Consider the following 18,613-nt stretch of genomic DNA (forward strand, 5'->3'; position numbering starts at 1 on the left):
TTGTATGTCTCTTAAACAATTATTTACTACAAATGTTATAACAATTATTTGTTTCCAAAAAGAGTCTGATTTCATAAAATTTTCGTTAAAAAGTAAAAGTGGACAAATCTTGTCACATCCATTCATCTTATTGTGGTATTTCTTTCCAATTACACACCCCCTACGACTCATTATCACATAAACTTTGTGTGCAAAGCTTCCTCGTTGTGGTATATCTTTCTACTTACACATCTCCTACGACTCATCCTCCCACAAACTTTGTGTGTAAAGCTGGGCCACATTCATGATCTTTCTTCTCATTGTGGCATATCTTTCTACTTACACATCTCCTACTCATGTCCTACAACATATTCTCTCATAAATTTTTATGTAAAGCTGGATCACATTTATCTTCCTCCTCCGTATTTGTGGTATGTCTTTCTTCTTCACTCGTATCCTAAGACACATTATCCCATCATCTTTGTGTGTCAAGCTTTCATTATAATTTTGATTTTTGTGTGAATCTCACTCTGTTCGACTTTAGTCTTTTATTTAGCATATAATTTCATCTCAGGCAGTTATAATTTCATGAAAATAAATAGCAAAGAGAGTCAGATTACGTACAGTCTACCAAAATTCGTCACAACTTTTTGTTTCTCATGTAAGTCTTCTTTTTAGTTTCTTCAGGATCATTTTTTTTTTCTTTCAACCTAGGACGACCAATCAATCACACATGCCTCGATTCTTTACTTTTTCTTTGAAAACTATTTATTATTATTGTTATTAATTATTGTCTAATTATATTTCTTCTCTTACTTGAGGTGTACAAATTGACTACTTTAAGAGAAACTAGTGGTTTTCCGGCGCTACGCGCCGGGTTTGTATATATTATTTTTAATGAATTTACAATGTAGACAAATCATCGTGTGAATTTATCAATTGTGTGAATTTTTAGAATATTTGTATTTCAAAACCGTTGTTTATATTCTGAAATACGGTTTGTGGTGTGCGTGAACGAAATGAAGTTAAAAAATGACGACGACTGGTATGTACATGGTTTGAAGAACTCGTTGATGCATGTATCTCTCTCGTTCCATTTTTCTGTGTCGGTTTCTTTCATTCTCTCGCACTCATTGTTTTTCTCTTTTTTTTACCAGCGAAGACTACTTCTATTGTGGTGGAAATGAGAAGATTTCCTATTGTTAAAAAAAAAAAGATTTCCTGGAGGTTTTTCAACGCTAGCGTCAAGTTTTACATGAAGATTTAAATATGTAATTTGGCTTCTAATATATATTTGAGCAAATTAGCTCAATATACTAAAGTTAGTGGGATACTATAGAATAGGGAGAAAATGGTAATTATTGGGGGAAGAAAATTGGTGGGAAAGTATGTAATGCAAATAGGGTAGATTTGGTGTGTAAGAAGTACAAATTCTCTATATATTTTAGTGAATTTGAGATCATTTTGCATAAACTATTTAAAATACAATATATGTCAATGCTCTCAAGGTATATTAATTTTATTTTAATGTTTGCATCCTTTGTTTTGAGATTATTGAATAAGTTAGTAAATTGTAAATGGATAAAATTATTTACTATTTTAACATGAAAGTATTTTGTAAATGTTTGTATTAGTTTCTGTTGCTTTAGAAATACTACAACAATTAGATCTAAAGCCTTTAAAGTCAAATTATTACCAATCAGACTTTAGAACTTCTAAAGTCTTTAAAGTCTTCCTTAAGATTCTCAAAGCCACAATAACTGAATTTACTCTTCCTTTAGTATCTTACGTAAATGGTTTCAAAAAACAACAAATTATGGCTTTAGGATTTTTCTAAAGCAACAGTCAATTTTTTTAATTCCTAAAATTTGTAAAGCAAATTTATTTGTAAAGCCACAGCAGTCAAATATATATTTTTCAAATGGCTAATTTAAAGATAAATATTTGCTAAATTACTAATTCTCTATAATCATGCCATATCACTTATGGGACAAATCGTTTCACAAATGCATTGTGTCATGTACATGTTGCTCTCAAATTTAGCTGGCGCAATCTTTGTCATCCTCGCTTCTAGTTCCCTCCCCAATATTGATCACCAATACAAACATTTGTTGATTACAAAATTAAGGCAAAACATTTTTTTGATGTTCGCTCTTTTCCTTCTGAACAACAATTTATTCAAGAAATTATTTCTTTTCTTGGAACCATCTCCATTTTCTCAGCTTTCCATTTGTACTTGCTCTGGACGATCAATGCATTATGTAATTTCTACTACTTGGCTTTGTATGGTGAACTTTTTGTGAGTCTTCTATACTTCACTGGAGAGAGGCTTTTTTTGTGGAAATTTATTTGTGTTGGTTGTTTAAATTGTAGATAACACTCTTAGTTGCTTATTTAAGTTAGTAAGCATTTTCGACACTCTTATTATAACTTCGCCGAAGCTATTACAATATACCATCACTACAGACAAAAACTCAATCATAATCAAACACCCACGAACACCTTAGTGTGTATTCTGAATCTAACACCCATAAACACCTTAGTGTGTATTCTGAAACTCTCTATTAACATTTTTAGACTTGCATTGGTTTAACTGTTTCAACAGTGCAAAAAAAAACACATAAGAAAGTGATGAAATTTATAGACCGAAAGGAAGTATCGTTGAGACTATAGATGTGATGATTAAGATTTTTGTTACCCTTGTGTATGTCGTTGAGCTTATTTCTTGTTATGGTCAGCATTGTTTCAAGATCTTCCTTCATTGATATATCAGTTTCCATGTCAGCCTTTACATTTCCTTCCTTTTTGTGGTGACTTGTAAATAATTTCTTCAGGATTTGAGCTTTATTAAGGTGTTGTTGACTCCCACGATCTCCCAATTGATGTTTCCCGTGATATTCTTCAAAAGACACTTGCTGCTAGTGTAATAGAAATACGAAGAATGATACAAACCAAATAAAGACAAACGAAAGTTTCCAAGTGATGAACTCCTTACGCTTCACGAAACCACAATCTATTAATTTATTCAATACACTACCAATCTAGTAAACTGAATCATAGCATGAGGAGAACGTAACATGCAAGAGGCAGGACATGTCAACCACAAAGACTTAACATCATATGGTCTCTTAAATTCAGTGATATGAGTAATGTTTTACCTCTTTCTCGTGATCGTCAATGTGTCTGAACCCAATCTAAAATCAAAAAGAAAGTATATTTGTGCATATAAAAGAAAATAGGCGAAAGACTGGAACCAAAGGGTTGACGTGTAATACCTTAATCGCTTGTTCAATTGTTAACAGAACCAAGGCGCTGGTTCGAAGACCTAACGAAGCTAACTTGGCACCAATGCTATTCCATGGCAAAATCTAGATTCAGAAGTGTGATAGGTAACATAAATACATTTTTAAAACATCTTCCTCCAAATTCAAACCTTATGTCTCCAGATCTGAACCTTCTTCTTTCAGCTATGGTGCTTCTTCCTCTTTCTTTGATGGATCGTATGGTAACCCAAGCCAAGTCTCCCCATCACTCCGATCAGTGTTCTCCCCGAGAATTTGTGAAATTATTACTCTGATTTGATTCAGGCGTTCACAGCTTCGAGTAGAAATCTAGCGACACTGCTTAGGAGGCTCAATCTAGACCGGGACTCTATTCTGCTTAGCACCGCATGTGAAAGAGGAAGACGACGGTCTTCTTGTTGGTCTTGCGGTCGCTGGAGATTGAAGTGTTTCCTTTGGGTTCCATCGGGATGATTGTTTGAGAGAAGCTTTTCAATTTTAATCGAGACACAAGCTAAGAGAAGAGATTTATAAATAGACAAAGGGAGAGGAAGGTGAAAAGGATCCATTGAATGAGTTCAAGCAAAGTTTGATTAGAGAGGTGAAGGTATGCGATGAAACCGATTTGGAGAGAAGAGTAATGGAAGATGTGGAAGTCGAAAGGTAAGAAGAACGACGGAAAGAGAGAATGAGTTGCAAGGAAAAGAAGCACAAAACAAAATAAGAAAATGTAAAAAAAGAAGTCTAAAACAAAACACGAAGCCCAAAAATGACATGGATGATTGCTAAAATATTAGTGGTTGATTTTCTGATCTGATGTGGCATAGGTAAGAATGTTTCTTATTCTCCTTTTAATAGTGTTAGATTCCATGGAAAAAAAAAGAGAGAAATTTCATAGGGTATCTAGAAAATTAAAAATAGAAAAGATGTTAGGAATTTTTTTAATATATACTCCCTCCGTATCAGTTTAATTGGTGTTTAAGGATTTTGATTTTGTTTCAAAATAAGTGATGTTCTCACAATTCTAGATGAAATTTAATGTCATTTAAAATTTTTAACCAATTATAAAATACTGCATCTTTTTTTATTGGTTGAATTAGTTTTATGTAACGAAAGTCAATTACATAAAAGTTCGTATTTTCTTAATATTTGTACAAAAACCTTAAACACCTCTTAAAATGATACAAAAGTATTATAATAATAATGAACATTTATTTTTGAAAACCTCAAAAATGAAAACTTATGGATAAACATGTTTTTAAAAATGATTTCTTTTTCTTCCTTCTTAATAGTATAATAGAATATTCTTATCAAGTTCCCACGATCACCACAAATTCTGTATTTAACCCCCCAAAAAAGATATATGAAAATGGAGATGAGATTAAGACATGCAAATCAGCATTAAACTCTAATTAATGCGAAGATAAGGCAAGAGCTGTTCTTTGTTTAAAGTCATCGCTTGGCTGTTGACCTTTTAAACCCCAACAATATTCTACCAAGTACCAAACACAATTATCACATATGACGAATTGAATGCGAGCCACGTGAAGATGTAAATGTACTTCCTGTCTTTCTGTTTTGTTTTCTCTCAGATTCTGAAAACTTTAGTTCACGAAAAAAGTCAACAACTCGTAAGAAGCAAAGCAGACCAAGAAGAAAATGGCAGGAGGGTCGTTTGGTCCAACGGGTGTGGCTAAAGAAAGAGCAGAACAGTACCAAGGGAAAGTCACTAGCTATGTCATCATCGCTTGTCTTGTTGCAGCCATCGGTGGATCCATCTTTGGTTATGACATTGGAATCTCAGGTTCTCTTCATCATCATCTTCTTCTTCCTCCTCTGAAAAGTCCAAAATCTGAAATGGGTTTTGTTTACAGGAGGAGTCACATCAATGGATGAGTTTCTTGATCAGTTTTTCCATACGGTTTATGAGAAGAAGAAGCAAGCTCATGAGAGTAATTACTGCAAATATGATAATCAAGGATTAGCTGCTTTCACTTCTTCACTCTACTTGGCTGGTCTGGTTTCAACTCTGGCCGCTTCACCCATCACTAGAAACTATGGAAGGCGTGCGAGTATTGTTTGTGGTGGAGTCAGCTTTTTTATTGGAGCTGCTTTGAATGCTGGAGCTGTGAACTTAGCAATGCTCCTTGCAGGAAGAATCTTGCTCGGTGTTGGCATTGGGTTTGGAAATCAGGTTAGACCGACCAATTATTTTGGCTGTTTGAGGTAGGCATGGACATTCATATTTTCGGATAGGGTCTAGCTCAATTTTCATTTGTTCCTTCTGGTCTTAGAGATTTAGATCCATAAAAGTATCTCTACATTTTAGGCGGTTTCAGCTCAGTTCTTATCGGATTTGGATCGGCTCGTACTAAATTTTTAAAACTGCTAAATCAAAAAAGTTCGGTTATAGTTCAGTTCGACCGAAAAGTGCTTAAAGTATCCGAATACCCAAAAAAAATATGGAAACCCAAGAAAATACCCCTTCCCCAAAATAAAAAATATATCTCAAATTCCAAAATTTTACTCAAAAACCAAAACTATATATGAAAAGTGAAAACCTCAATCCCAAACTTAAAAAAAAAAAAAAAAAAAATTCTAAAATACCCTACCATTCTTTATGAAACTTAACTTGGTTATGTCTTTTTTTTTTCCACTCAGGCGGTTCCTTTGTATTTATCAGAAGTGGCACCAACACATCTCCGAGGTGGTTTAAACATGATGTTTCAGTTAGCTACAACTCTTGGGATCTTCACAGCAAACATGGTCAACTACGGTACACAACAGCTTAAGCCTTGGGGATGGAGACTCTCTCTCGGCTTAGCTGCTTTTCCAGCCTTTCTCATGACGCTAGGAGGGTATTTCTTACCCGAGACACCAAACAGTTTGGTCGAAAGAGGGTTGACAGAGAGAGGAAGACGAGTTCTCGAGAAGCTAAGAGGTACCAAAAACGTAGACGCCGAGCTTCAAGACATGGTAGATGCGAGCGAGCTTGCGAACTCCATCAAACACCCTTTCAGGAACATTCTACAGAAACAGCATAGGCCTCAGCTAGTTATGGCTATCTGCATGCCAATGTTTCAGATCCTTACAGGGATAAACTCAATCCTCTTCTACGCTCCTGTTCTGTTTCAGACAATGGGGTTTGGAGGGAACGCTTCTCTCTACTCATCAGCTTTGACAGGAGCTGTTCTTGTCCTCTCAACGTTAATCTCCATATCACTAGTGGATAAACTAGGACGGCGAGCTCTTCTTATCAGCGGAGGGGTGCAGATGATAATCTGTCAAGCTATAGTGTCAGTGATCTTGGGAGTTAAGTTTGGAGACAACCAAGAGCTGTCAAAAGGGTACTCAATAGTAGTAGTCATCTTCATCTGTCTCTTTGTGGTAGCTTTTGGATGGTCATGGGGACCTCTCGGATGGACCATACCGAGCGAGATCTTTCCATTGGAGACACGTTCAGCTGGTCAGAGTATAACGGTTGCTGTGAATCTCCTCTTCACTTTCTTCATAGCTCAAGCTTTCCTCTCTTTGCTATGTGCATTCAAGTTTGGAATCTTTCTATTCTTCGCTGGATGGGTCTCAGTGATGACAATCTTTGTCTACTTCTTGTTGCCTGAAACCAAAGGAGTGCCTATTGAAGAGATGACGCTGTTATGGAAGAAACATTGGTTCTGGAAAAAAGTATTACCTGCAACAAATCATGAAGCTGAGAGTAACAACAACAGTTCTATATAAACCGATTTTGTAAGGGTCATTAGTCTGTTTTGATTTTGTCAAGAAGAATCAAGAAATTTGTGTTGAAGATTTTATTGCATATGTAATAACAAGTTGTGATCATCATGTGACAAGTAAAAAACACAACACAACAACACAAGAGCCATGGAAAGAGTCACACAGTAGTGTCTGACTTGTTTCACAAGAAACTCTATTAAAGAGTTAGAGTGTTGAGCAAGAAAACATTGGTTGTGATTGGCGTTGAAGATCACATTCTCAAGCTTCAAGATTCTTCGACATCTGCTTATAAACAGACTGCTGCAAGCAACTTTTTTAAGGGTTTCCTGAATCTTGCTAAGCAAGTAACTTGTTCTCCAAGAAACATGGAATAGGAAGAGAGCTTGGAGGAGGAGAAGCTGAGCTACAAGCACCGGCGTAACGTCTGGAGACGATCTTCTTCTGCGAAGTCTCTGGTTCAGGTCCAATCTTATTAGTCGAAGTTACAACACTGTTACGAAACGCGCTCAGTGTCTCGCCGCGTTTGAGGATCTTGACTTGTCCCATAACAAGATTGGTTTTCACGGCCGGGGATACAACCATCTTCCTAGACTGATACGACGTCGTCGTGGGGCTTCGCTTGAGTCGGCGAGGAGCCGTCGTAGAAGCGTGTGGGTGACGGCGAAGGCGAGAATGATTACAATGGATTAGGGTTTCGTGATCGGATCTATGCTTTAAAGAGCTTCCAGGGGAGAGAACAACAGCTGTGGCCATATCGCTTTAGCTATTTTTGATTAGAATGTAAAAATTATCTCACGAGGGAAACCTGTTTATATAGAATCCGGATGACTCGAGCCACCAATTTCGAATTTCTATTTTTCCTTTTTGGGGAAAAGGAAATAATTTATATTTGTGAATTACATCCATACCTAAATTACCTATACTAAATATATGATCGTAATTGTAAGATCGTAATAAATCAGCGTTAAAAAAAAAACTATTCATAGTACGAATATTTAGATAGAGAATCAATAGATATTTTAAGTATTTTTTGTGTTTTGAGTATTGTTTAGTTTTAGACATTTACTTGTGAAAAATTTCAAGATATCTTATATATTTTAAATATTTTTATATATAAATTCTAAAAATAATTAATATATTTAAATATATAAATCTATTATGCCATTTCCAACATCGTCTCTCTCTTGATTGTGGTTAGTATATGTTAAACTTGAAGAAATAAATAAGCGAGATATATACAAAATTTTATCCTCCGAAAAGGAGAATTCAATATCCAAAACTCCAAAGAGCTGTAATAGATAATGTCCCAAACTCATAACTTCTGTGGCCCAAAATAAACAAAAATAAAAATAAGTGAGTAGAAAGAATAAAAAAGGCCATGGTTCTTTTCTTCACCGGCCTTCATGAAGATCTTCAGAGAAAACATTTGTTCGTGTAATATTTTCATGATCAAAGGCACTTAAACCAGAATAAGGACCAGAAGAGAACATAGAAGAAGATACTTCTGACTCCATTGTAGCTGATGACTGTCTCCGGTTAGGACGAGCTTTGTTTGAAGCGTTTAAAACCGGTTCTTGATACTCAACCACCCGTTGAACCATTTTAAGTGACTGAACCACTTCGCCCATCGTTGGTCTCTGGCTAGCTTCAGGTGCAACACAAGCTGCAGCAATTGTGCAGACTCTTGCGAAATCTTCTTTTGGGTATTTTCCTTCGAGTCTTGAATCAACTAGTTCATCTAACCGGTCTTTATCTCTAAGTACTGGCCTTGTCTGCATCCAAAACCAACATTTTTACGTTCAAGAGATCATAAAGAACAAGTTATAGACAATGATAATGCAGAGGGCTTATTATAACTTTACCCAAGTGACGAGGTTCTCTTGGCCTGAAGGTTGTGACATATCAACAGGCTTTCTACCAGTAAGCAACTCAAGAAGGACAACGCCGTAACTATAAACATCACTCTTGACGAGTAGGTGTCCCGTCATTGCATATTCTGGAGCTACATACCTGGAAAAGTATTCCAGATTTCACATAGGCAACTCAAGAGTATAATGCTGTAATAAAAACTTTTCAGAGAGATGAGAGCTCACCCAAACGTGCCCATAACACGAGTAGATAAGTGATTACCCCTGCCTTCAGGAGCTTGTTTAGCTAGTCCAAAATCTGCAACTTTGGCGTTGAAGTTGTTCTCAAGGAGTATATTAGAGGCTTTGAAATCTCTGTGTATAACCGATGGTTGCGAGTCTTCATGAAGGTAAGCTAAGCCTTTTGCAGCATCAAGTGCAATCTTCATCCTGGTGTCCCAATCAAGAGGACAGTTCAACCCAAGAGCCCCTGAAACATAAGATAAATGACTTTAATAAATCACACGCTAAAAATAGGAAGCAAGGGACCTAAAGAGTATACTACCATGGAGCCAAGCCTCGAGGCTGCCATTTGGAACAAGCTCATAACAAAGTAGGTGCTGAGAAGAATCTCGACTGCTATAGTAACCCACAAGTTTTACAAGATTACGATGATGAAGACGGCTTAGCATATCAATCTCCACCTGGAATTCTCTATCACCTTGTGGTCCTCCACATGTTAGCTTCTTAATGGCCACAGCAGTACCATCGGCTAATATGCCTCTGTAAACCTTGCCAAACCCACCTTCACCTAAGATGCTGGCAGATTCAAAATTGCTTGTAGCCTCCTTGAGTTCTTCATATGACAGAAACCGTGTGCTTGCTGGGTGGGGAAGAGATCCCCCTGATGAAGCAGCTTCCAGGATCCTTGGTTTTACTGAAAAGAAGAAAGATGTGATCAAGCAAAAGAGCAATAAAGTTAATTGCACTGAGGGGAGGTGGTACATACCAATTTCTTTGTGAGGATCAGGAGCTTTCTCTTCTCGCAGTGCACAGGAGCAAATAATAAGCACAGAGATTATGGCGGCGATAAGCACACCAGCGGCTACAGCAAAGATAAGAATGAGATTGGGATGCTTCTTTTTCCCAGGAGAACTTATTGACGTAGATGCTGAGGATCCTTGTGATGGTGCTTTGCGAGGTGAAGAAGCCACTTGAGGTGCTGCAAACATTTGAGATATATCTTAATACAAATGTAAGGAATCATGGTGGTATACTCTCAAAAAGCATTTTACCTTGAGAAGGTTTTGGGGCCTCAAACCAAGTAAAGTTTAGAAGTTTGTAATCTCCCACCAAAGTAGGGCTGAACTGAATCTTGTGGCTGATAAGTGAAGAGTTAATCGCAGATGCCTGACTCGCTGAGAAACTAATTCCAGAGTGAGGCGTGATATCCATCGAAATGTTCATCCTTGATAAGCTTAGCATGTAGAAGTTGATCAGCTCAATTTGGTGAGGTAGGAGACCAAGCTGGGAAGCAAATTCGTTCAGGAACATGTTCCAGCTGGGAGTATCTGAAACATTCAAGAGAAGGATATCCAGCTTTATTGGATACACGCAGTGGCAGCCAATACTTCCTCGTTTCAGCACCATATCTGGTTTGCAACAATCTGGAAGAACGAGAAATAAACACCAAAGTATGAATAATATCAAAGACAAACATGAGAATGGATAACGTCTTACCTGAAATGGAGGGAGACAAAGGTGGCTTCGTTAAGTCATCAGGAAGTGCGCCATTACTAGATTGTGTTGGAGCAATATCTACCAAGCCTGCTCCAGGAGACCCCCCAGGAGACAGGGCATTCCTTTTCACAGACGGTTTGGAGAAACGAGAGCTGGTAGGGGGATGAACAGACGCAACCAATCGACTATAGCGGGGAGGATGCAGAGGTGCTTCTGCTTGTAGTGGTGCCAAATGCTTTCTATGAAACGGCGGAAACTCAGCCGGTAGGGGCATTTCTGGTGAAGTTGAAGGTGACAAATTTGGTGAAATCGCTACTCCTTCATGTAGAGCATCAGCTAACTGAATACTGAAGAGAGAAACCACACAGTATACAGAAACCAACGCTCGCAACACCATGATCAGAACATCTCTTTGCGAACCTGTAATAATATGCATCATTAGAGACAGAGAGATAGGAGGTAAGACAAGAAACTGAACTAAAGCTAGTCCATGTGAATGGGTCAAACTACAACTAAGTAACTCATGATAAGATACACAAAGGTATATAATAAAGTTTGCTTTTTGAGAGACAACACAATATACAGAAACCAACACTCTCAACACCATTACTAATACATCTCTTTGCCTGCCATCCTGTCATTTGATATATCATTAGAGACACTCAGATAGTAGCTAAGAAAGGAAAACTGAACAAAAACTAGTCCATGCGACAGGCTCAAATTGCAAGTAAACATTTCATGGTACATATAGTAAAGTTTGCTTTTTTAGAGACAACAATATGCAGAAGCCAACACTCTCAAGACCATTATTAGGACAACTCTGTGTGAACCTGTAATTTACTATTATAATTTGAGATAGGAGTCAAAACAAAGAATTGAACTAAAAAAAAATCTAAAGCTGCATATTTAGAAACAGATATACAAAAGGGTAGAATAAAGTTTGCTTTTTTTAGTCTGGGTCTAGAGCAAAGATCTTGGGTACCATATTTAGAAACTATAAACTTATATCTTCATCTTAAGCACCACCATCACTTTAAACCTCATATACTAAAACTACACTCCAAATCTAGTAACCTAACAGATATAGAAACAAAGTAACGAAAATAGAAACCCAACACGTAAGCGTGAATTACCCGAAGAGCTCGCCAGTGAGAAAATCGACATCACCGACACTTTTTTCTTTTTCCTTGTAAACCTTCAGATCTGCTTTAATCACTAACAAAACTCGCCGCGAATCACTGTGGAAGACGCAATCCAAGGAAGTAACGAAACCCGAGGAGGCTCTTCAGGGGGTTTTGGAAGGTGGATCCGAGAAAGGAGTTGTCTTAACCGGAGCTCCGGAAACCCGAACCGGATAATCCGCCATCGTCGCCAACGATTTTGAGCTGGGGAGAGTTTTCCGTTGGCGGAGATTTCTTCGGATTCACTCCGCTTTTAGTACTGTTACAAGCTCCTCTTCTCTCTCTCTCTCCTCTCTCTCTCTCTCTCTACTTTATTTTTCTAAATTATAAATATTGTTTTTTGTTCTTTTCTCGAAATGTTTATTTTAATATTCTTTATTTTCTGATCGTTTCGGTTTTTGAATGCGCGACAAAAGAAGAGAAGCGTGCGGCGCACTTGAGCGTCTGTGTCCTTGCTAAAATGCGCCTCTTAACGGAAGTGAAACGAACATTAACGGTAGAAAAAGGAGAAGAGCGTCGTCACTCGTCACTGTCAGAGTGTCAGTATTTAATCACAAACCGACTTCTCCGTTGACCGGTATTAGTGTATTTACTATATCAAACCAATTTTATACCGGAAAACTTAATGGTTTGTGGTCCTTGTGGTTGTGGTTAAAATGCTCTTCTGATTTGAATAATTCATTCAACCGACATAATAACAATCCTCTTCTCCGATCAATTCAAAGATGACGCCCGAGTACACCGAAATGCTTCAAAATCTCGTGTGCGTAAGTTGCTATATTCTCTCACTCAGGACATCAACAAACCAGAAAGTCCTGAATGGTCAGGATTGCTAATAGATGGAGGAGGATACTGGCTTGGTCACTACTTGCCTTGTGTCTCGTTGCTCCGTTTTGGTTTCTAATTTACTTTGGTACTAACTAGTCTTTCATGATTCCATCAAGTGTACCTCCTCCATAAACATTATATGTGGTACCTATTTGATATTTCTGTGTGTGTGTGTGTTTTTTTTAAAGATACGATGTGTTCTCAGTTAAAAAAAAACACACACACACACAAAATTAAAGAAAGAAAAGAAATCAACAAAGCAGTGTCAGTCGTCCAGGAAAGAAGCGATAATCTGAAAAATCTCTAACCTTACATTGGGAATCTTGAGATATGCTTAGAATGTTTGACCACTCTAACGCTAAAACTCTTTTAAGTTAAATTAAAATAAGTAATTAAACACACAAAAGTTGAATTGTAGCTTTATAGGCATCATCAATTAGTTGACAATAGTTTAATTTTCAACTAACCAGCTCTTTAGAACTTGCATACCTTATGATCCGGTAAATGCTTCAAACGCAATATTATTTTGTTTTCATGGCATTAATACAAAACTAGACTATTATGTGATGTGTATTAGAGCCAATTACAAAATAGATTAGCACAAACTTAAAATCGATATTTATATTTCGTAAATATCTGTGATCAAATCGAGATGGTTGGACATCTATACCACAACAATATAAAGTCGGTGCATTTACATATTAATTTCAAATAAAAAAAAATGAAGATTTACGCCATAGGACACTCTCCAGAATTTAATTTCCGGCGGCTGGCAATAGAGCATGTCTCAAAACACGGCTCATTAACACTGCCATCATCCTCCGGCGGAGCTACCCCAAATTTAAACTGTCATGATTGGCACATACACACAAGAACGAAAACAACAACTCAGAGAGGAATCAAAGATGGTTTATTAACTCGACAAAGTAACATTCTAAGAACACAACATGTTAGTTTTGATAAAAACCAGTTGACCATAAGCATGGTCAGTTAATTTTTTTTCTGGTCAAAGAGCATATTTAGTTAATCCATGATCCTACAGGTTTATGTTTTGTGGACTCTGATATGGTTAACGGGTTCAATCTCCTAACCAGTTGTTACTAATGAAGCTATGTATATTTGATTAGAACGGCGTCTCATCTTTTCCAGTGTAAGATAACATTCCTAATAGTTTTGGAGTCAGGCATGTATGGTTACTAAGAAAAGCAAGAAGTACCTGGCAACTATAATCTTTGAAGTCTGGTTCCATCAGCAGAGGAACTCCCATGTAGTCTTTAAAGAATGTCTGAAAAAAGTATCAAAATTCCAAAGTTTCTGAGCTTGAACAAAGAACATTGCCAAAAAGCTTGAACAACCGTGACTAAGTCTTTCAAACTCATGCCTTGTTCAAGACAGAAACCAACTCAGAACTCGGTTGAATTGGAATGCAGAAGAATACCTGAGTTGGTAGTTTACAAGTATTGATGCATACACCCACACATTTGCTCTCTTCCAGATACTGACATTTCTCCACAAAAACCTACTTTGGATTCCAACTTCTATTTGTTAAAGAATGAAAAAAAACAAAAAAACAGAACGAATAAAACATGAGTAGGATCATTTCATTACCCCACTCTCCCAAGATTCTCCATTAGGAAGCTCAATGGTGTTTACTTTGCAAGGTCCCATGAGCCATTGACAAGTAATCACAGTAACTCTCGCTTCAATATGGGCAAAATAAAAAAGAACATTTAGCTCGCTGGACGCAAAAGGTCTTCACTGAAGATTGAAACAGAGAACTCACCAACCATCAAAGCAGCTATCTTCCCTTGTGCTAAAGGAGCAATGAGAAGCTTGTAAAGCTCTAAAATGAGCGGAGGAAACAACGACTTCAGTATCCTCACCTGTACCCACCAAAAAAGAACATGAAGAAGCTTCCACAAGAAACCAAAAAAAAACAAAAAAACAAAGAAAGTATACCGCTGCGTCATTGGTCTCGGACCTAGTGCGACTTTTCAACAAGAGAAGCTTCACCAACTCAATAAGACCAACGTAACCAGGTTTGTCTGAATCCGACCCGACTTCCTGTTATTCACATTACTTGAAACATGAACAAGAAGTAAAACATTAGTCTAATCAAATGTCATGAGCAGCCACCCAATTTTCGCAAAACTCACCTCCACCAGTTTGTTCCGGAACGATTGCATGAAGAAATCGTCAAGAACTCCTGGCCTGTACTCCGATTTAACCTGAGAATCATACAAGGATTCTGAATAACACAAGTATGTATGTATGTATGTATGTATACAGAGAGATATATTCGGAATCGGAACCACCTCTGAGGAATTAGAGACGCGGCAACGAAGGCGCCGCGTGAGCTTGAGAGTTCGTGTGGTGGAGCGTGGAGAAGATGAGTAGGAGAGGAGGATGGTCGTTGTCGGAGGAGGGACATGGAGAAGAAGGATAGTCATTTCTGGGCCTCAGATGTTTGCTCCAGTAGCTAGACAGACGGTAGTTATTACCAAAAGACGGCTACAACTTCACATGCGGTTCGGTTCGAACGGTTAGTTTGATTAGTACAAAATTATGTTGAATTGAACCGAAGTAAATTGAATTTGAATTTTTGGTTAGTTTAGTTAATAAATATTATATCGATTTAAAAAAAAAAAGTTTTTCAATTTCAAAAGATTCAGATTTTTCAGTTAAATTGGTTTATCCGAGCTTAGTTCAGTTCTTTTGGTTGGTTTGGTTCTAAATTTATTTAGAATTTGTATAGTTGGTTTAAAAAAATAAAAAAATAAAAATAAGACTACTGAACCTTAACCCAACCAATAACCACATTTTTTAAGTCTACCGAGTTGAACAAGTAAACCAAATTTATAGCCGAATATGAATTGAAAACCGAAAGTTTCGGTTCAGCCGGTTCGGTCAAAATCCCAGCGTAGCTACAACAATAAGCAACATGTCGTTTTTACTTTAAAATAAACGACACGATGTCTTATTTGTTTCTTTACTACTTCTAAAACCCTTGCAAAAAAAAAACACACACACACACACAGCCGTTCTTCCTAGATTCCGACGACACCCGTAATCTGATGATGGCGATGTATTCCGCTTCACGCCTCGCGAGGAGGTTCTGTACAACCCTCGCTGCCGCTCCTGCGGCGATTGTCGGGGAGACTGCTGCTGCTTCTTCTACACGGAAGACGGCGAAGAAGCAGCGCTCGGTTTACAAGAAACTCTCAAACCTTGGCTCGAAGGGAGGCAAAATGGAAGAAACGCTGAATAAGTTCGCCATGGAAGGTATCCCTATCGTAAAACACGACTTTGTTCGCTACGCCAAGGATCTCCGCAAGAATCGTCTGCCTCAACGTGCTCTCGAGGTTCGTAATTTACTGATTCACTTGAATTTAAATCAGTGGTGTGGTCATTTGATTTGTGTACAAAGGAGATTGGTTGTGGATTCAAGGCAACATTTTAGAGGTTTACTGTTTTTCAAAGCTTTGAGGGGTTTCTCAAGTTGAATGTGAACCGAGCTCAAATTTCCGGTTTTAGGTTCAGATCCGGTTATGAATTCGGTTCAGCAAGCTTATTAAAAAATTATGTGGCTTAAATAGGTTTGGTTTGGTAGTTGGATTTCAAAAAATAACCAATTTCCAAACCAAACTAATCATACTAACTAAAAAAACAGAATCAAACTAGCCATAATAACCGAATTTGATCTGAGATTATGCGAGTTTTAACTAGTTTAAACCAAAATATAATTGAAATAAAAAAACGGTTAAATTTAGCAAAATTTGTGAAAACCGAAATAACTGAATTTGATCGAAATTATCCGAGTTTTAACCGGAAAAAATTCAGCAAATTTGTGAAACCAAAACAACCAATAACCGAACCGAACATATTTTTTCTGTGAAATTTTGGACAAACGAATCTAAACCGAAATGCACAAACCAGTTTAACTGAAACCACAGGCCTCTCTCTATGTATGGCGTTTGAGTTTTTTCAATTCTTTCTGTACACTGTTTCTTAGTTATGGTTTACGGGCAGGAGTATCAGATGAAATGGAGTTTATCTTGTTCTGTTTCTCATGTTTGGTTTTATCTTTCAAAATCTTAATCACTTACCACACCATCCTGTTTTGTCCAGGTCTTTGAGTGGATGGAGAAAAAGGAAATTGCATTCACTGGAAGCGACCACGCGATTCGTTTAGATCTTATCGCAAAGACCAAAGGCTTAGAGGCAGCTGAAACCTACTTCAACACTCTAGACCCTTCTTCCAAGAACCGTTCGAGCTACGGCGCCCTCTTGAACTGCTACTGCGTGGAACGCGATGAAGACAAAGCAAAGTCACATTTTAACGAAATGGTTGATCTCAATCTCGTGACCAACTCTTTACCCTTTAATAACCTCATGGCCATGTACTTGCGGCTAGGTCAATACGACAAAGTACCAGCACTTGTTCTTGCAATGAAGGAGAAGAATATTCCCCCTTGTGCCATCACTTACTCCATGTGGATACAAAGCTGTGGAAGCTTAAACGACTTGGACGGTGTTGAGAAAGTTGTAGAGGAGATGAAAGATGATTCCTCGTGGGATACATTTGCTAATTTAGCATCGATCTACGCTAAAGCTGGTCTGTTCAGTAAAGCAGAAGCAGCGTTGAAGTCTTTGGAGGAGAAGATGAATCCACACAAGCGTGATTCGTATCATTTCCTCATTAGTTTGTACGCTGGAATCTCTAATCCTTCCGAGGTGTATCGAGTTTGGGAGTTGCTAAAGAAGGGTCACCCTAAAGTCAACAACTCGAGCTCTCTTGCGATGGTCCAAGCGCTGAGTAGACTCAATGACTTTGATGGGATCAAGAAGGTGTTTAAAGAGTGGGAGTCAACTTGCTATACTTACGATATGAGGGTGGCTAATGTGATGATTAGCAGCTACTTGAAAGAGAACATGTACGAAGAAGCTGAGGCTGTTTTCGACGGTGCTGTGAAGAAGTGTAAAGGTCAGCTTTCGAAGGCGAGGCAGCTTTTGATGGTGTACTTGTTGAAGAATGATCAGGCGGGTTTGGCTTTGAAGCATTTGGAAGCGGCTGTTTTGGATCAAGACAAGAACTGGAGTTGGAGCTCGGAGCTGGTCAGTTTATTCTTTCTCCACTTTGAGAAGTCCAAAGACGTTGACGGAGCGGAAGAGTTGTGCAAAACATTGGTGAAGTGGAGTCCTTTAGGTTCTGAAAGTTATACTCCTCTTTTAAAGACTTACGTAGCTGCAGAGAGAACTTGTAACGGTATGCAAAAGAGGTTGGAGGAAGAAGGGATCGAAATAGACGATGAGATGGAAGGTTTGCTTAGCAAGATTTGCACTTGATTCATTTAAAAAAAATAAGCATGACTCTCTCTACTGATTAATCAACTAGTAAACGTTTTACATTACGTTTATAAAACGAGCTATTCTGTTTCAGTACTTCTGGAGTTTCAAGATTTAGCTATTCAACATAAACGTTTGTGTCGCCGCTGTCGCGTATCTTGTAGTTAGGAAATGAATCTGTTCGTGTTTGAACTTTAAGTTGTTGTAAATATATATTGCAGTACGCAGTATTCCTTAGTAAGCCAAAACAATCGAATTTTGAGAGAAACTAGCTAAAGATTTTGAGACGATTTTGTTTGCAAGACCAAATATGTCTCAATCTTGCAACGACAGTTAGAACAAATTATTGTGGCTTATATTATAGAGAAATTCTTCAGTATGATAGAAAATGTAACATAGTTTTTTTTAGTATGATGAAATCCGTTTCAAAATACTTTTTTTATAAGAAACGGTGATATGAGAATGACGCAAAATATTCATATGAAATATTCGAAAATGTGAAACATTGTGTACAACACGTTGTAATTATATAATACTTAATAGTAGTTTATGGAAGTGCTATTGGCGAGACGCGAAAGGAGGCACGTATAATATTTCAAACGCACGTAGTAAAACAACTGTTACACGAATAGAGCAAAAGAGTGCTTGAGCTTTTCTTATAAGTTATAAGATGTCA

At 37.6% G+C, this 18,613-nt stretch overlaps 5 protein-coding genes and 1 long non-coding RNA gene across 8 annotated transcripts; 2 read left to right on the plus strand and 4 right to left on the minus strand.

Annotated features, from left to right (window-relative positions):
- The first annotated feature begins 16 nt into the window (after positions 1–16).
- LOC103858781 (sugar transport protein 7) lies at positions 17–7,100 on the plus strand. The gene is made up of 4 exons (XM_009136204.3): positions 17–410; positions 4,853–5,064; positions 5,135–5,454; positions 5,922–7,100. The coding sequence occupies exons 2-4, from the start codon at positions 4,920–4,922 to the stop codon at positions 6,996–6,998; spliced, it is 1,542 nt and encodes a 513-aa protein (XP_009134452.1). The 5' UTR covers positions 17–410; positions 4,853–4,919; the 3' UTR covers positions 6,999–7,100.
- Positions 1,066–4,107, minus strand: LOC103858783. 3 transcript variants are annotated; one of them, XR_004455945.1, is made up of 4 exons: positions 3,413–4,090; positions 3,255–3,330; positions 2,678–3,173; positions 1,066–2,572 (listed from the first exon to the last, which is right to left on the minus strand). It is a non-coding gene; the product is annotated as an uncharacterized LOC103858783 (long non-coding RNA). The 3 variants fall into 3 exon arrangements; XR_004455944.1 differs by having other exon boundaries at positions 2,678–3,330; positions 3,413–4,099; XR_631173.2 differs by having other exon boundaries at positions 2,678–4,107.
- A 181-nt stretch (positions 7,101–7,281) lies between the features above and the next one.
- Positions 7,282–7,974, minus strand: LOC103858784. Its single transcript, XM_009136207.3, has one exon. It carries the CDS (start codon positions 7,746–7,748, stop codon positions 7,332–7,334), a length of 417 nt encoding a protein of 138 aa, XP_009134455.1. The 5' UTR covers positions 7,749–7,974; the 3' UTR covers positions 7,282–7,331.
- A 223-nt stretch (positions 7,975–8,197) lies between these two features.
- LOC103858785 (probable serine/threonine-protein kinase PIX13) lies at positions 8,198–11,746 on the minus strand. Its single transcript, XM_009136208.3, has 8 exons — positions 11,716–11,746; positions 10,583–11,002; positions 10,138–10,509; positions 9,852–10,064; positions 9,408–9,779; positions 9,089–9,332; positions 8,858–9,005; positions 8,198–8,767 (listed from the first exon to the last, which is right to left on the minus strand). Exons 1-8 carry the CDS (start codon positions 11,744–11,746, stop codon positions 8,387–8,389), a joined length of 2,181 nt encoding a protein of 726 aa, XP_009134456.1. The 3' UTR covers positions 8,198–8,386.
- A 1,440-nt stretch (positions 11,747–13,186) lies between these two features.
- Positions 13,187–15,131, minus strand: LOC103858786 (beta-carotene isomerase D27, chloroplastic). The gene is made up of 8 exons (XM_009136209.3): positions 14,907–15,131; positions 14,748–14,819; positions 14,551–14,655; positions 14,375–14,474; positions 14,200–14,291; positions 14,030–14,110; positions 13,808–13,876; positions 13,187–13,437 (listed from the first exon to the last, which is right to left on the minus strand). The coding sequence occupies exons 1-8, from the start codon at positions 15,039–15,041 to the stop codon at positions 13,321–13,323; spliced, it is 771 nt and encodes a 256-aa protein (XP_009134457.1). The 5' UTR covers positions 15,042–15,131; the 3' UTR covers positions 13,187–13,320.
- Positions 15,132–15,360: 229 nt separating this feature from the next.
- LOC103858787 (pentatricopeptide repeat-containing protein At4g01990, mitochondrial) lies at positions 15,361–18,132 on the plus strand. The gene is made up of 2 exons (XM_009136210.3): positions 15,361–15,953; positions 16,720–18,132. The coding sequence occupies exons 1-2, from the start codon at positions 15,666–15,668 to the stop codon at positions 17,935–17,937; spliced, it is 1,506 nt and encodes a 501-aa protein (XP_009134458.1). The 5' UTR covers positions 15,361–15,665; the 3' UTR covers positions 17,938–18,132.
- The last annotated feature ends 481 nt before the right edge of the window (positions 18,133–18,613 follow it).

Source organism: Brassica rapa, chromosome A03, assembly GCF_000309985.2.
Source record: "Brassica rapa cultivar Chiifu-401-42 chromosome A03, CAAS_Brap_v3.01, whole genome shotgun sequence".
Classification (NCBI taxonomy): domain Eukaryota; kingdom Viridiplantae; phylum Streptophyta; class Magnoliopsida; order Brassicales; family Brassicaceae; genus Brassica; species Brassica rapa.

Excerpts from the sequence above, each read along its gene's own strand:
- LOC103858781 (XM_009136204.3), top strand. The coding sequence starts at position 4,920 with ATGGCAGGAGGGTCGTTTGGTCCAACGGGTGTGGCTAAAGAAAGAGCA. Across the intron at positions 5,065-5,134 it reads TTATGACATTGGAATCTCAG|GAGGAGTCACATCAATGGAT; the intron begins GTTCTCTTCATC and ends TTTTGTTTACAG. Across the intron at positions 5,455-5,921 it reads GCATTGGGTTTGGAAATCAG|GCGGTTCCTTTGTATTTATC; the intron begins GTTAGACCGACC and ends TTTTCCACTCAG.
- LOC103858784 (XM_009136207.3), bottom strand. The coding sequence starts at position 7,748 with ATGGCCACAGCTGTTGTTCTCTCCCCTGGAAGCTCTTTAAAGCATAGA.
- LOC103858785 (XM_009136208.3), bottom strand. The coding sequence starts at position 11,746 with ATGTCGATTTTCTCACTGGCGAGCTCTTCGG. Across the intron at positions 9,780-9,851 it reads TGATCCTCACAAAGAAATTG|TAAAACCAAGGATCCTGGAA; the intron begins GTATGTACCACC and ends TCTTCTTTTCAG. Across the intron at positions 8,768-8,857 it reads AAGAGAACCTCGTCACTTGG|ACAAGGCCAGTACTTAGAGA; the intron begins GTAAAGTTATAA and ends TTTTGGATGCAG.
- LOC103858786 (XM_009136209.3), bottom strand. The coding sequence starts at position 15,041 with ATGACTATCCTTCTTCTCCATGTCCCTCCTCCGACAACGACCATCCTC. Across the intron at positions 14,820-14,906 it reads GCGTCTCTAATTCCTCAGAG|GTTAAATCGGAGTACAGGCC; the intron begins GTGGTTCCGATT and ends TATGATTCTCAG. Across the intron at positions 14,292-14,374 it reads GATAGCTGCTTTGATGGTTG|CGAGAGTTACTGTGATTACT; the intron begins GTGAGTTCTCTG and ends CCCATATTGAAG.
- LOC103858787 (XM_009136210.3), top strand. The coding sequence starts at position 15,666 with ATGATGGCGATGTATTCCGCTTCACGCCTCGCGAGGAGGTTCTGTACA. Across the intron at positions 15,954-16,719 it reads TGCCTCAACGTGCTCTCGAG|GTCTTTGAGTGGATGGAGAA; the intron begins GTTCGTAATTTA and ends TGTTTTGTCCAG.